The sequence below is a fragment of the Sander vitreus genome, chromosome 14, assembly GCF_031162955.1.
Source record: "Sander vitreus isolate 19-12246 chromosome 14, sanVit1, whole genome shotgun sequence".
Classification (NCBI taxonomy): Eukaryota; Metazoa; Chordata; class Actinopteri; order Perciformes; family Percidae; genus Sander; species Sander vitreus.
The window spans coordinates 2,847,608-2,864,545 of NC_135868.1; the positions used below are offsets into that span (position 1 = coordinate 2,847,608).

At 45.9% G+C, this 16,938-nt stretch overlaps 2 protein-coding genes across 4 annotated transcripts in view; both read left to right on the forward strand.

The window, feature by feature from the left end:
• Nucleotides 1-4,214, forward strand: part of bop1 (BOP1 ribosomal biogenesis factor) — a 10,927-nt gene extending 6,713 nt beyond the window's left edge. For all 3 annotated transcript variants that reach the window (XM_078267825.1, XM_078267826.1, XM_078267827.1), the window contains exons 9-16: nt 1-76; nt 204-273; nt 370-502; nt 1,573-1,756; nt 2,500-2,791; nt 3,214-3,298; nt 3,442-3,549; nt 3,704-4,214. The exon at nt 1-76 is cut by the window's left edge and continues 5 nt beyond it. In XM_078267825.1, the coding sequence (XP_078123951.1) occupies nt 1-76; nt 204-273; nt 370-502; nt 1,573-1,756; nt 2,500-2,791; nt 3,214-3,298; nt 3,442-3,549; nt 3,704-3,857 (1,102 nt within the window). In that variant the 3' untranslated portion in view covers nt 3,858-4,214. The remainder of the gene's footprint in view (nt 77-203; nt 274-369; nt 503-1,572; nt 1,757-2,499; nt 2,792-3,213; nt 3,299-3,441; nt 3,550-3,703) is intronic.
• A 2,553-nt stretch (nt 4,215-6,767) lies between these two features.
• Nucleotides 6,768-16,569, forward strand: ntaq1 (N-terminal glutamine amidase 1). Its single transcript, XM_078268257.1, has 7 exons — nt 6,768-6,942; nt 7,230-7,326; nt 11,693-11,792; nt 12,446-12,496; nt 12,592-12,743; nt 12,904-13,028; nt 16,093-16,569. Exons 2-7 carry the CDS (start codon nt 7,265-7,267, stop codon nt 16,194-16,196), a joined length of 594 nt encoding a protein of 197 aa, XP_078124383.1. The 5' UTR covers nt 6,768-6,942; nt 7,230-7,264; the 3' UTR covers nt 16,197-16,569.
• The last annotated feature ends 369 nt before the right edge of the window (nt 16,570-16,938 follow it).

A 16,938-nucleotide genomic window follows, 5' to 3' on the forward strand; every position in this document is an offset into this window, starting at 1 on the left:
CGTGAATCCAGAGGATCTGATTCCCAAACTTCCCAAACCAAAAGACCTGCAGCCATTTCCAACAACACAGTCTCTGGTATATATACACACACACACACACACACACACACACACACACACACACACACACACACACACACTATAACTGTTTGTCTGTGTGTGTGTGTGTGTGTGTGTGTGTGTGTGTGTATATGTGTTTTCAGGTGTATCGGGGTCACAGTGGTCTGGTTCGCTCCATCAGTGTGTCTCCGTCAGGACAGTGGCTCGCTTCAGGTAACACTGCGGTCCTCACAGAGATGGAGAAATAACCAACACATCAGTAATACTGAGTGTGTGTGTGTGATTAACGGGTGATTTGAATGCGTGCAGGCAGTGATGATGGCTCCGTGAGGTTCTGGGAGGTTTGTTCGTCTCGCTGTCTGAAGACGGTCCAGGTGGGCGGAGCTGTGAAGAGCGTTGCCTGGAACCCCAACCCGTCTGTCTGTCTGCTGGCTGTCGCCCTGTAAGAACCTGTCTGTCTGTCTGTCTGCTGGCTGTCGCCCTGTAAGGACCTGTCTGTCTGTCTGTCTGTCTGCTGGCTGTCGCCCTGTAAGAACTTGTCTGTCTAAATGCTCTTCCTTTGACCCTGACTAGTGTTGACCCAGACTAGTGTTGACCCAGACTAGTGTTGACCCAGACTAGTGTTGACCCAGACTAGTGTTGACCCTGACTAGTGTTGACCTGACTAGTGTTGACCCAGACTAGTGCTAACCCAGACTAGTGTTGACCTGACTAGTGCTAACCCAGACTAGTGTTGACCCTGACTAGTGTTGACCCTGACTAGTGTTGACCTGACTAGTGCTAACCCAGACTAGTGTTGACCTGACTAGTGCTAACCCAGACTAGTGTTGACCCTGACTAGTGTTGACCTGACTAGTGCTAACCCAGACTAGTGTTGACCTGACTAGTGCTAACCCAGACTAGTGTTGACCTGACTAGTGCTAACCCAGACTAGTGTTGACCCTGACTAGTGTTGACCCAGACTAGTGCTAACCCAGACTAGTGTTGACCAGACTAGTGTTGACCTGACTAGTGCTAACCCAGACTAGTGTTGACCCAGACTAGTGTTAACCCAGACTAGTGTTAACCAGACTAGTGTTGACCCAGACTAGTGTTGACCAGACTAGTGTTGACCCAGACTAGTGTTGACCCATACTAGTGTTGACCCATACTAGTGTTGACCCAGACTAGTGTTGACCCAGACTAGTGTTGACCAGACTAGTGTTGACCCAGACTGTTAACCCAGACTAGTGTTAACCCAGACTAGTGTTAACCCAGACTAGTGTTGACCCAGACTAGTGTTGACCAGACTAGTGTTGACCCATACTAGTGTTGACCCATACTAGTGTTACCCAGACTAGTGTTGACCCAGACTGTTAACCAGACTAGTGTTAACCAGACTAGTGCTGCCTGTACTGAACACATTGTCCTGCTAGGTTTGGTCTCTTCATGTTAAAGTGTCCCGATGCAGCTCTCTCACTTTTAAAAAGTTTAAGATGTTGAAATGAGCTGAATGTGTGTTCTGTGTTTCAGGGACTCGGTGGTGTTGATCCTGTCTCCCTCTCTGGCAGACAGACAGGTGGTCCTGTCGTCAGAGCGACTCCTCTCGGCCCCTCAGGAGGCTGATGCTAACGAGGGGGCGGGGCCAGTTACCTGGAGCGAGGGGGAGGGGGAGGAGCTTAACCAGGGGATCCGCCTCAAAATCCAACACCCCAAAGTAAGAACAGATACATGATGAATTCATACCCTAACCCCCCCCACACAGACACAGACATATACCCTAACCCTGGCGTGTGTTCCTGTGGTCAGGCCGTGTGTGTGTGTGTGTGTATATATACCCTAACCCTGGCGTGTGTTCCTGTGGTCAGGCCGTGTGTGTATATATATACCCTAACCCTGGCGTGTGTTCCTGTGGTCAGGCCGTGTGTGTGTGTGTGTGTGTGTGTGTGTGTGTGTGTGTGTGTATATATACCCTAACCCTGGGGGCGTGTCAGTGTTCCTGTGGTCAGGCCGTGTGTGTGTGTGTATATATACCCTAACCCTGGCGTGTGTTCCTGTGGTCAGGCCGTGTGTGTGTGTGTGTGTGTGTGTGTGTGTGTGTGTGTGTGTGTGTGTGTGTGTATATATATACCCTAACCCTGGCGTGTGTTCCTGTGGTCAGGCCGTGTGTGTGTGTGTGTGTGTGTGTGTGTATACCCTAACCCTGGCGTGTGTTCCTGTCAGGCTGTGTGTGTGTGTGTGTGTGTATATGTATGTATGTATATATATATATATATATATATATATAGACCCTAACCCTGGCGTGTGTTCCTGTGGTCAGGCCGTGTGTGTGTGTGTGTGTGTGTGTGTGTGTATATATATACCCTAACCCTGGCGTGTGTTCCTGTGGTCAGGCCGTGTGTGTGTGTGTGTGTGTGTGTGTGTATATACCCTAACCCTGGCGTGTGTTCCTGTGGTCAGGCCGTGCAGCAGGTTTCGTGGCACGCTAAAGGCGACTACGTGGCCTCGGTGATGCCGGACCACTCGAGCAACCTGCAGGTTCTGATCCACCAGCTGAGCCGTCGGCGCAGCCAGAACCCCTTCAGGAAGAACAAAGGGCTGGTGCAGTGCGTATCCTTCCACCCCGTCAGGCCCTACTTCTTCGTGGGGACGCAGCGCTCCGTCCGCATCTACAACCTTGTCAAACAGGAAATGACCAAAAAACTACAGGCCAACTCCAAGTGGATCTCCAGCATGGCTGTCCACCCCGGAGGTAAAACTAACCCTATATATATATATATAATATATATATATAATATAATATATATATGTGTATGCTGTATGAAGCTGAGTGTGAGCCACTGGTCTCCATGATGACCCCCTAATAAACCTGGAGCTCCCAGTGCGTGCTGAACTCCTATATTTAGGGAACCAGAACCTGTCCATTCAGAGATCTGACTATAGGCTCGGTGGAGATGAACTGCTCCTCGCCCCTAAAGTAGACGAGAGCAGGCGGCAGCAGCCGGGGGGGTGATGATGAAAGTCTGCTGTCAAGTCGGACTGATTCCAGCTGATTCCAGTGTGTCAGTGTCTGTGTGTACAGGTGATCTGTGTGTACAGGTGATCATGTGATCTGTGTGTACAGGTGATCATGTGATCTGTGTGTACAGGTGATCATGTGATCTGTGTGTACAGGTGATCATGTGATCTGTGGGAGCTACGACTGCCGGCTGAGCTGGTTTGATCTCGACCTCTCCACCAAACCTTACAAGATGCTACGGTACAAATCCTCCAGAATGCATCCTGACAGTACACACACAGTACACACACAGTAATAAGTAGTTAATCACTTTTTGTGTGTATTATTCACTTCCTGTGTGTATTAATCACTTCCTGTGTGTATCTCCCACTTCCTGTGTGCAGGCACCATAAGAAGGCAGTGAGGGGCGTGGCCTATCATCGGCTCTACCCGCTGTTCGCCTCCGCCTCCGATGACGGAACTGTCATCGTCTGTCATGGGACTGTTTACAAGTAATACACACAGTACACACCGTAATACACAAAGTAATACACACAGTAATAGTGTTTTCAGAGTAAAAGTATCTGTATTTTCAAAGTAAAAGTGTGTGTGTGTGTTCCCAGAGTAATCCCCCCCTCTCTATCTAATAACCTGCCCCCCCCCCAGTGACCTCCTGCAGAACCCGCTGATCGTCCCGGTGAAGGTTCTCCGAGGTCATGACATCACTCACGACCTTGGCGTCCTGGACGTGACCTTCCACCCCACGCAGCCCTGGGTCTTCTCTTCTGGAGCCGACGCCACCATCAGACTCTTCACCTAGCTGGCGCCTGGCGACCGCCGCCGCCTGGCGACCACCGCCCGCCTGGCGACCACCGCCCGCCTGGCGACCGCCACCGCCTGGCGACCACCGCCCGCCTGGCGACCGCCGCCCGCCTGGCAACCGCCGCCGCCTGGCGACCACCGCCCGCCTGGCGACCACCGCCCGCCTGGCGACCGCCACCGCCTGGCCACCGCCGCCTGCCTGACGATTTTTAATACAACTCTGTGTTGTTGCCATGGTGATTCTGTCTCTAATAAATGTTTAAATCGTGCTTTCCTTCCAGCTGTCGGTGAAACGTGTGAATATTTAAACTGCAGAAGCTTCTCTTTTCTCTGAATAAACGATAACGTTACATGACGTTGGTTGGTCTGTGTGTTCGTGGTGAAAGGAGCCTCATATAAGAGACATTTCCTCCTACGGAGTCCGCTCATTCAGAGACTCTTTCTGACTGGCGAGATGGCGGATAGCGTAAACACCAACAGCTAACGGTGAGTTGTTAAAACCTTTTTAGTAAACTCTGAACACAACCAGTGTTGTCATATCTGTGGTTAAGGTGTAGAGTCCCTGGTGGTACTTGGACCAAAGTCTCATGTTGTGTTGAGTCTTCTTAGTGGTTAAAAATAGATATTTTGAGGCTAGCATCAACGTGTCCCTAGCTCTCCCATTCAAAAGGCCATTTGACCCAAAAACCAGAATACGGTACATCTTAAAAGTGACGCTTCCATCCTAAATATGCTTTTAAACTAAAGTTTGACTCAGGTACATTCACTAAAAGACCCTAGGTCGCATTTTGGAGAGAGTTACACTTTAAAGGAACATTTCTTAGTTTATTTAACCACTAATATAGTTTGTTTTGTTGCGTGTCTCCACGGTTACCAGGAAATCACATGACATCCGAGAGCTGTTTAGAGATGTAATGGCTCTGCAGTATGTGCTGTTGAGAAAGCGGGACGTTCTTCCTGATGGGAGAACGGTGAAAAGGGCGTTTACAGGGTGAGTGTCATCTGGTAGGATCTTTCCGGTGGATACGAGCCTCGTACATCTCACAAATGGGGGAGAGTTTGCAGCCAGTGATCTTTGAGGCTGTGTTGACTGTCCTGTCCAGCTGCAGCCTCTGCTGGACAGCAGAGTTGCTACACCAGACAGTAACAGAAAAAGTAGAACTGTAACATCCCCTCACAGGCTACCCCAAACTTCCTCGATTGGCGAAGAAAAAAAGCCTCTGATGGGCTTTTTTGGCAATGTTGGTAATGTTATCATCCCATTTTAAAGATGATGATATCGTTGTGCCTAGAAACCTAAAACTGTCCACCCGTCCACCACTTCTCCATTGATGTGCAAGGGCTGGGACGGCTTCCCACTTCTGCAGAAGTCGACCACTAGCTCCTTAGTTTTGGAGACATTTCACTCTAAGTTGTGGTTAGAACACCATTCAATCAGTGGGAGGACCTCATTTCTATAGGCATCACCCCCAGAAATCAACCCCACCACCGTTGTATCATCATAACAGAATCAGTATGTGATGTACAGTCATTAGTATACAACGAATATAGAAGAGGTGATAAAAGGGGGTGAGGTAGGGGGTGAGGTAGGGCGCTAGGTAGGGGATGAGGTAGGGCGCAAGTAGGGGGTGAGGTAGGGCGCTAGGTATGGGGGTGAGGTAGGGGCGCAAGTAGGGGGGTGAGGTAGGGGCGCTAGGTAGGGGATGAGGTAGGGCGCAAGTAGGGGGTGAGGTAGGGCGCTAGGTAGGGGGATGAGGTAGGGCGCAAGTAGGGGGTGAGGTATGGGGTGAGGTAGGGCGCAAGTAGGGGGTGAGGTAGGGCGCTAGGTATGGGGTGAGGTAGGGCGCAAGTAGGGGGTGGTGAGGGGGCTAGGTAGGCGCTAGGTAGTGGGGTGAGGGTAGGGGATGCTAGGTAAGGGGGATGAGGTAGGGGCGCTAGGTAGGGAGCTAGGGTAGAGTGTTAGGTAGTGGGTGAGGTAGGATGCTAGGTAGGGAGCTAGGTAGAGTGCTAGGTAGGGGATGAGGTAGGACGCTAGGTAGGGGGTGAGGTAGGACGCTAGGTAGGTGGTGAGGTAGGGGATGAGGTAGGACGCTAGGTAGGGGGTGAGGTAGGGGGTGAAGTAGGACGCTAGGTAGGGGGTGAGGTAGGGGGCTAGGTAAGACATTATTAAGAAACAGCTGTTACTAACGTGACATCATTATTAAGAAACAGCTGTTATTAACGTGTTATTAAAGTGACATTATTAAGGAAACAGCTGTTATTAATGTGTTATTAAAGTGACATTATTAAGGAAACAGCTGTTGTCATGATGTCACTTCTCACTGGTTTTAGTTTTCATTCTCTGCATTATTATCCTTTAATATTTCATATTCATTTAGTTCTTCCTTATGAAGCTGAGAACTTTCTGACTTTATATATAAAACATAAACACTGATTAACTTGTGTGTTGTCTTCCTGTCCACTTATTATGGTCTGTTTGCCTGTTTATAAAGCATAGTGCCAAAACTACCCCCCAATTCTGTTACACCGTTTAACCAACTTTATTCCAACTTATCTGAAGTTTTACACTTATTTTTGGAATTCATCGTCAATAAATCTCATTTACATGAAATTATACCTCATTTTTTGGTTAAAAACCCAGAAATAATGAATGTTTTTGACTTAATAGTTAAGATCAAAGGAAAGTATGTTGATGGATGATTTCCGGTTTGGAACCATTCATGTTATTTTTGGGTAATTTGGTTGTAAGAAACCCATATTTTTTATATAAAAACGTTTGTAAACAGGCCACCAGGAGGATCGGAGACATGGTACAGACTGTAGTTCCCTTCCTGGCCGGCAGGTGGCGCTGTCGGGCCGTTTCAGCTCGGGTTTAAAAGGTTTGCAGCTGTTCTCCCTCCATCGAGTTCAGCGGCGGTTACAGGTAAACTCATCCGAGTAAAGGTGCCTGTGGGCCGGATACAGAGCGCCGTGGAGTCCCGGTCTTTTCAGCGGCGGTTACAGGTAAACTCATCCGAGTAAAGGTGCCTGTGGGCCGGATACAGAGCGCCGTGGAGTCCCGGTCTTTTCAGCGGCGGTTACAGGTAAACTCATCCGAGTAAAGGTGTCTGTCCTGCGGCGAGAACAGTTACGTTTAGACCCCGAAACTACTAGTTAAGATAAGAAATGTCATAAGCGTTGAAAACGTCTCAAAAAGCGACAAAAACATTTAAAAAAATAAAATAAAATACTTTTTACAACGTTTTTAAATACTTATGACTTAAAGATATTGAAACTAAGCAGATTCTAGACAGAATGGGGATAATTGGGGGGAGATTTTAGGAAGAACACACGGCTCTATAATCGACCGGATGTGACGTTTTATTCCTAGTTACCGACGGAGCTGTTTCAGTGTGACACATCAACATGGAGCCTGAAGACAGAATCACACCGAGCCGCGAAAACTGCGTTTATACCAGCTGTTACTGGTGAGTACTACTACCTAATACTGCAATATATATACTCTACCAGCTGTTACTGGTGAGTACTACTACCTAATACTGCAATATATATACTCTACCAGCTGTTACTGGTGAGTACTACTACCTAATACTGCAATATATATATACTCTACCAGCTGTTACTGGTGAGTACTACTACCTAATACTGCAATATATATATACTCTACCAGCTGTTACTGGTGAGTACTACTGCCTAATACTGCAATATATATATACTCTACCAGCTGTTACTGGTGAGTACTACTACCTAATACTGCAATATATATACTCTACCAGCTGTTACTGGTGAGTACTACTACCTAATACTGCAATATATATACTCTACCAGCTGTTACTGGTGAGTACTACTACCTAATACTGCAATATATATATACTCTACCAGCTGTTACTGGTGAGTACTACTGCCTAATACTGCAATATATATATACTCTTACATTACTTATCTACTTCAGATCAGCTTAAAGCTGTTTTCATCCTGATGAACCCACAAAGTACAAATACACAAACTTTATAAAACTACACACAAAGTAGAATAAAACAATGTTTATATGTGTTGTAGTATATTTATATATGTACACTAGCGGTCAAAGGTTTGGGGTCACTTAGAAATGTCCATTCTACTCCATTATAGACAGAATACCAGCTGAAATATATACATCTGATATATAATGTTATCTGAAATATATACATCTGATATATAATGTCATCTGAAATATATACATCTGATATATAATGTCATCTGAAATATATACATATGATATATAATGTTATCTGAAATATATAATACATTATATATCAGATGTATATATTTCAGATAACATTATATATCATATGTATATATTTCGAGATAACATTATATATCAGATGATATATATTTCAGAAATATATGTACATTATATATCAGATGTATATATTTCAGATAACATTATATATCAGATGTATATATTTCAGATAACATTATATATCAGATGTATATATTTCAGATAACATTATATATCATATGTATATATTTCAGCTGGTATTCTGTCTATAATGGACATTTCTAAGTGACCCCAAACTTTTGACCGCTAGTGTACGACCACAATACATGACAGACATACCATAATATCTACCAGCAGTGAAAGCATTAGATGTGTTACAGACAACCATAGTTATAATAGTTGTTATTATTAGGGCTGTCAGCATTAACGTTAGCCTACCGCTAGCTAGTTAACACAATACTCAACAGCAGCTAACGTTAGCCTACCGTTAGCTAGTTAACACTATACTCAACAGCAGCTAACGTTAGCCTACCGCTAGCTAGTTAACACAATACTCAACAGCAGCTAACGTTAGCCTACCACTAGCTAGTTAACACTATACTCGACAGCAGCTAACGTTAGCCTACCGCTAGCTAGTTAACACTATACTCAACAGCAGCTAACGTTAGCCTACCACTAGCTAGTAGCTGGATTAAACAGGGTTAAATGCTGACAGCTAACACTAAACGGTGTAAAGTGTGACTGTGTTTTACTGTAGAGGATTCAACACCGGGATGTAACAATCTGCAGCTGGTCGGAGAAACAACACAGACGGTGCGTTCAATGAAACTGGTAAACTACAGCCTCGTGGTGCATTTGAAGTTATTGTAAATGTCCTTTTCCCATCTGGTTGTTGTTTTTATCGTTCAACAGCAGTTTACTAGTGAAATTAGTTATTGTTATACATTATTATTAATCATTTAATGTTGACCATATGGCCTTAGCAATAAACAAGCCGTTCTTTAATGTCACCAACTGTTGTTTAGTACCTTTTTTTTTAAACTTTCTTAAAAGTTTCTTAAAAGTATCGGTTCAGGCCCCGTTAAGGCACCGGTACCGTTTATAAAGTACCGCTTTAGCACCGGTATCCAAACCAAACAATACCCAACCCTAATATTGACTCAGATTCAAATGTGTGACTAGATTAAATGAATAATAAACAAATACAAATCTTAAAATCAATCCAATCCACCTTTATTTGTAAAGCACATTTAAACAAGCAGGTTGACCAGCGTGCTGGACGTTGACCTGATTATAAACACGCCAGCAACGAAACAAATAACAGACTAGAAAAATAAAATGCAGAAGACAGAATACAGCTGTGGAGCAGGTTGGAGGGCCAATGAATACCAGTGAGTTTAAAGTCGTGATGTAAAGCTGTGAAGGCTGGGGGCCGATCTGGCGTTCAGAGGCAGGTCATCCACAGCCTGGGGGCCACGACTGACGACGCTCCATCTGCCCTGTTATTGAGCTGCGTTCTCGGGACGACAAGGAGGAGCTGGTCAGCTGACCTTAAGGACCTCAGAGGAGCGCGCAGCTTTAATAGTTCAGCGATATACGCTGGGGCTTGACCAGAAAGACATTTAAAAACCAACAACAGAATCTTAAAATGGAGTCTAAAGCTAACCGGTAACCAGTGAAGGGAGGCAAGAACAGGAGTGATGAGATCTCGTTTACGAGCTCCGGTAAGGAGCCGAGCAGCAGCATTTTGAACCATGTGTAGTCTAGAGAGGGAGGCCTGGTTAATACCTACATATATATATATATATATATATATATATATATATATATATATATATATATACATATATATATATATATATATATATAATAAGCATTACAGTCATCCAGGTGAGTTGGGGTAAAAGCATGTATAACCCTCTCAAAATATAAGATAAAAATGGCTTTAGTTTGGTAAGCAGCCTGAGTTGAAGGAAACTAGCTTTTACAACAGAAATGATCTGCTTCTCTAGTTGAAACTCACGGTCCATCTTAACACCAAGGTTAGTTACCATGGACGTGACATAGGGTGTCAGAGGACCCAGGTCCAGTTGGGAGGCACCAGGAGCACTACTGGGTCTAAATATCATGACCTCGGTTTTACTTTCATTGAAAAAGTTTAAGGCCATCCAGGCTTTTATGTCAGAAAAACAATCGAGCAGTCTTTTTAGGGAATTATCACCCTTACTTTTTATAGGCAAGTAGATCTGTGAGTCATCGGCATAGAAATGGAAGCTGATGTTATGCTTCTTTAAGATGGAACCAAGGGGAAGCAAATACAGGGAGAAGAGAATCGGGCCCAAAATAGATCCCTGAGGAACTCCACATGTCAGCGGCGCTGCGGGTGAAGTAGAGCCACCAAACCCTCTCTCTGGTATAAATGATCTAAACCATTGGAGGGCCGTGCCTTTAATCCCCACACTGCTCGAGACGAGAGATGAGAACACTGTGGTCAACAGTGTCCAATGCTGCTGTGAGGTCTAAAAGCATAAGGACTGCAGCTTCTCCAGAGTCTGAGATTAAAAGATCATTAAAAACGTTAATAAGTGCAGACTCTGTGCTATGAAATGCTTTAAAGCCAGACTGGAACCCCTCAAAATCAGGTTCATGAAGTCACTTTCTTTGCATTCATTTGATTCCCAGTGAAGATCCTCTGGTCAGAACGGCTTCCAGTTAATATGGACTTCTGAAATGCTAAATAATAGAACTTTAATCATGTGATAAAACATGAGATTAATCGCGATTAAGAAAATGTAATATATATATATATATATATATATATATATATATATATATATATATATATATATATATATATATATATATATAATGTGTGTGTATGTATATATGTTACAGTATATAATCGATTGACACCCTAATATATATATAGTTATTATATAAAGTTCCTTTAATAACAGACAACGATGGATTTTGTGAATTTGTGGAAGTAGAACTTGTCAATAAGTAAATACTTCCATCTGATTGGCTGCTGAGCGCATCACTCTGACCAATAACAGGAAGGATAGTTCTGTTTCCATCCAGGTTCTGCTGACTGGTTCTGCTGACTGGTTCTGTTGTCTGACTGGTTCTGCTGACTGGTTCTGCTGACTGGTTCTGTTGTTCTACTGACTGGTTCTGTTGTCTGACTGGTTCTGCTGACTGGTTCTGCTGACTGGTTCTGTTGTTCTGCTGACTGGTTCTGCTGTCTGACTGGTTCTATTGTTCTGCTGACTGGTTCTGCTGACTGGTTCTGTTGTCTGACTGGTCTGACTGGTTCTGTTGTCTGACTGGTTCTGTTGTCTGACTGGTTCTGCTGACTGGTTCTGCTGACTGGTTCTGCTGACTGAGTGGTTCTATTGTTCTGCTGACTGGTTCTACTGACTGGTTCTGTTGTCTGACTGGTTCTACTTTCTGGTTCTGTTGACTGGTTCTGGTTCTGTTGTCTGGTTCTGTTTTCTGGTTCTGTTGACTGATTCTGGTTCTATTGACTGGTTCTGGTTCTGTTGACTGGTTCTGGTTCTGTTGTTCTGCAGTGAGGAGAACGTCTGGAAGCTGTGTGAGTTTGTCAGAACGGAGAGAACAGCACCGCTGGAACATCTGTTCGTTGTTTTCATCTCAAATGAGAACAGAACGGTGAGAACATCTGGGAACACTATAGGGAACATCTGGGCAACATCTGGGGAACACTATGGGCAACATCTGGGATACATCTGGGAACACTATGGGGAACAGCTGTGGAACATCTGGGGAACATCTGGGAACACTATGGGCAACATCTGGGGAACATCTGGGCAACACTATGGGCCACACTATGGGCCACATCTGGGCAACACTATGGGCCACATCTGTGGAACATCTGGGCAACATCTGGGAACACTATGGGCCACATCTGGGCAACATCTGGGAACAATCTGGGCAACATCTGGGAACACTATGGGGAACATCTGGGCAACATCTGGGGAAAACTATGGGGAACATCTGGGCAACATCTGGGAACACTATGGGGAACATCTGGGAACACTATGGAGAACATCTGGGAACACTATGGGGAACATCTGGGGAACATCTGGGAACACTATGGGGAACATCTGGGCAACATCTGGGAACACTATGGGCCGCACAACACCTGTCAGATTCTACTAAACATCTGTTCTGTCTGTTCTTTGTCTGTTCTCTCTGTCTGTTCTGTCTGTTCTTTGTCTGTTCTGTCTGTTCTCTCTGTTCTCTGTCTGTTCTGTTCTCTCTGTTCTGTCGGCTCTCTGTCTGTTCTGTCTGTTCTTCTTCAGGTTCCTCTGTGGAAGCAGAAGTCTGGGCGAGGAGACCAGCCAGTGATCTGGGTCGGTGACATCACTGCTGCATGTTTTATTCATTAACACCTTATTAATGATGATGATGATGATGTCATTGATGATGTAATCGGGGTGTGTTTTAGGACTACCACGTCATCCTGCTGCAGCTGGGACCTCAGGTTTCTTCTTCTGTGGTGTATGATCTGGACTCTGAGCTGGAGTTTCCCTGCAGCCTGAAGCTGTACGCAGCTGAGGCTCTACGCTCAGACACACACATCAGAGCCCAGTACCACAGGTACACACACACACACACACACACACACACATCAGAGCCCAGTACCACAGGTACACACACACACACACACACACACACACACACACACACACACACAACTGTGTCATATATGTGGAGGAAGTGACATCACAGCGAGTCTCCCGTGTCTCTGTTCCAACAGGAAGTTGCGTGTGGTCCCCGCTGACAGCTTCCTGTTGAACTTTGCGTCCGATCGCTCCCACATGAAGAACTCTGACGGGTCCTGGAAGATGCCCCCCCCAGCCTACCCCCCCATCCACACCGCAGGTCTGCCAGAAACACACAATACACCCAGATATACTCACAGAAATACACACAGAAACACACAATACACACAGATATACACACAGAAATACACACAGAAACACACAATACACCCAGATATACTCACAGAAATACACACAGAAACACACAATACACCCAGATTTACACACAGAAATACACACAGAAACACACAATACACTTACTCACAGAAATACACACAGAAACATACACTCAGATATATCACAATACACAGACAGATATACACACAGAAATACACACAGAAACACACAATACACCCAGGAATACACACAGAAACACACAATACACACAGAAATACACACAGAAATACACAATACACCCAGATATACACACAGAAATACACACAGAAATACACAATACACCCAGATATACTCACAGGAATACACACAGATACACACAGATATACACACAGAAATACACCCAGATATACTCACATGGAATACACACAGAAACACACAATGCACACAGATATACTCACATGGAATACACACAGAAACACACAATACACCCAGATATACACACAGAAATACACACAGAAACACACAATACACACAGATATACTCACAGAAATACACACAGAAACACACAATACACACAGATATACTCACATGGAATACACACAGAAACACACAATACACCCAGATATACACACAGAAATACACAATACACACAGAAATACACAATACACCCAGATATACTCACATGGAATACACACAGAAATACACAATACACACAGATATACACTCCCATGAAATACACTCAGAAATACACAATACACACAGAAATACACACACAGAAATACACAATACACACAGAAATACACACACAGAAATATACAATACACCCAGAAATACACACATGAAATACACACAGAAATATACAATACACACAGAAATATACAATACACACAGAAATACACAATACACCCAGAAATACACCCAGAAATACACCCATGAAATACACACAGAAATATACACAGAAATACACCCATGAAATACACAATACACACAGAGGAACCACAGGGATAGTGGAACTGGTCCCACAGAGGAACCACAGGAATAGTGGAACTGGTCACATAGTGGAACCACAGGGATAGTGGAACTGGTCACATAGTGGAACCACAGGGATAGTGGAACTGGTCCCATAGTGGAACCACAGGGATAGTGGAACTGGTCACATAGTGGAACCACAGGAATAGTGGAACCACAGGAATAGTGGAACCACAGGGATAGTGGAACTGGTCCCACAGAGGAACCACAGGGATAGTGGGACCGGTCCCACAGAGGAACCACAGGGATAGTGGAACTGGTCACATAGTGGAACCACAGGGATAGTGGAACCACAGGGATAGTGGAACTGGTCCCATAGTGGAACCGGTCCCACAGTGGAACCACAGGGATAGTGCAACTTGCTCCGCAGTGGAACCACAGGGATAGTGGAACTGGTCCCACAGAGGAACCACAGGGATTACCGTTAGCTAGCTGCTCTCTCTGTAGTCTACGTTAGCTAGCTGCTCTCTCTGTAGTCTACGGTTAGCTAGCTGCTCTCTCCGTTAGCTAGCTGCTCTCTCCGTTAGCTAGCTGCTCTCTCCGTTAGCTAGCTGCTCTCTCCGTTAGCTAGCTACTCTCTCTGTAGTCTACCGTTAGCTAGCTGCTCTCTCTGTAGTCTACCTGCTCTCTCTGTAGTCTACCGTTAGCTAGCTGCTCTCTCTGTAGTCTACCGTTAGCTAGCTGCTCTCTCTGTAGTCTACCGTTAGCCAGCTGCTCTCTCTGTAGTCTACCGTTAGCTAGCTACTGTAAATGTAGGCTACTTTGAAAATGCCATATTTTCCCTCTGGGCTCACCAAAACAGACGTAAAGGCATATTAACCATTCACTGACCACGATCGTTATTACAATGGCTAGTCTATCGTTCAGGACCAGACCCTGGAGCCTGGTGGTGGGGGGTCTGCCCTTTCTACCTCCTCCCTGTGTGTCCAGGCCTCTTGGACACCACCTGAGAGCGGTGTCTCCTACAGGTGCAGGACAGGCCATAAGTCAGGAGAGGTGTCTCCTACAGGTGGAGGACAGGCCATAAGTCAGGAGAGGTGTCTCCTATAGGTGCAGGACAGGCCATAAGTCAGGAGAGGTGTCTCCTATAGGTGCAGGACAGGCCATAAGTCAGGAGAGGTGTCTCCTACAGGTGCAGGACAGGCCATAAGTTAGGAGAGGGTGTCTCCTACAGGTGGAGGACAGGCCATAAGTTAGGAGAGGTGTCTCCTACAGGTGGAGGACAGGCCATAAGTTAGGAGAGGTGTCTCCTACAGGTGGAGGACAGGCCACAAGTCAGGAGAGGTGTCTCCTACAGGTGGAGGACAGGCCACAAGTCAGGAGAGGTGTCTCCTACAGGTGGAGGACAGGCCACAAGTCAGGAGAGGTGTCTCCTACAGGTGGAGGACAGGCCACAAGTCAGGAGAGGTGTCTCCTACAGGTGCAGGACAGGCCATAAGTTAGGAGAGGTGTCTATCTCGCCAGAGAAGGCAAATATGCTAGCCTGACCAGCCAGACCCATATCCAGATGTTGGGTCTGGGAATTCCCTCTGCACCAATAGGACAGCTCTCCAACCAATCAGAGCAGAGCTAGTTGATAGATTACACTTTAAACTCTGAACACATCTTCCTTTTTTAAGAATGACTTCAGGGTCGTTCTTTGTTCTTTTCTCAAAGAAAAGCTGAACTGCAAGTCTTCCAGAGACGCTGTTCACCAGCAGCAGCAGCAGCCATAAGCCCCGCCCACCCACTCTATACACAATGTGATTGGCTCGACCAGAGTTTGGTTTTTCCAGCTCGCAAGCCTGGCTAGACGACCCTGCTGCAGATTACATCTGCAGCAGGGTCGTCTAGCAACTCTGCTGTGTGTGTGTGTGTGTGTGTGTGTGTGTGTGTGTGTGTGTGTGTGTGTGTGTGTCTCTGTGTATCAGAATCATAAAAATCCAGATGGTACCCAACCCTAGTCATGATGACATCACTGTGATGCGTTTCTTCCCCAGAGAGTCAGATGAACCTGGATGACTTCATCAGTGTGAGTCCTGCTGTCGGCTGGGGGGAGGTCTTCAGTCTGGACCGCTTCCTGCAGACACACGTGAGGCACTGATGCATTCTGGGAGGTCTTCAGTCTGGACCGCTTCCTGCAGACACACGTGAGGCACTGATGCATTCTGGGAGGTCTTCAGTCTGGACTGCTTCCTGCAGACACACGTGAGGCACTGATGCATTCTGGGAGGTCTTCAGTCTGGACCGCTTCCTGCAGACACACGTGAGGCACTGATGCATTCTGGGAGGTCTTCAGTCTGGACCGCTTCCTGCAGACACACGTGAGGCACTGATGCATTCTGGGAGGTCTTCAGTCTGGACCGCTTCCTGCAGACACACGTGAGGCACTGATGCATTCTGGGAGGTCTTCAGTCTGGACCGCTTCCTGCAGACACGTGGACGCTACTGCTGCTTCATCACGCCACTGATGCATTCTGGGAGGTCTTCAGTCTGGACCGCTTCCTGCAGACACGTGGACGCTACTGCTGCTTCATCACGCCACTGATGCATTCTGGGACAGGGGACAAAATCTCTGGGTTGTTTACATTTCTTTAAACCAATCACAATCGTCCTGGGCGACGCTCAGGAAGGAACTGGTTCTGGAAGACACACACACACACACACACACACACACACACACACACACACAGACACACACACACAGAGAGACACACACACACACACACACACACACACACACACACACACACACACACACACACACACACAGAGAGACACACAGACACACACACACACACACACACACACACACACACACACACACACAGAGACACACACACACA

Coding starts and splice junctions, on each gene's coding strand:
- ntaq1 (XM_078268257.1), top strand. CDS start 7,265: ATGGAGCCTGAAGACAGAATCACACCGAGCCGCGAAAACTGCGTTTAT. Junction 7,327..11,692: donor GTTTATACCAGCTGTTACTG/GTGAGTACTACT, acceptor GTTGTTCTGCAG/TGAGGAGAACGTCTGGAAGC. Junction 12,497..12,591: donor GAGACCAGCCAGTGATCTGG/GTCGGTGACATC, acceptor GGTGTGTTTTAG/GACTACCACGTCATCCTGCT.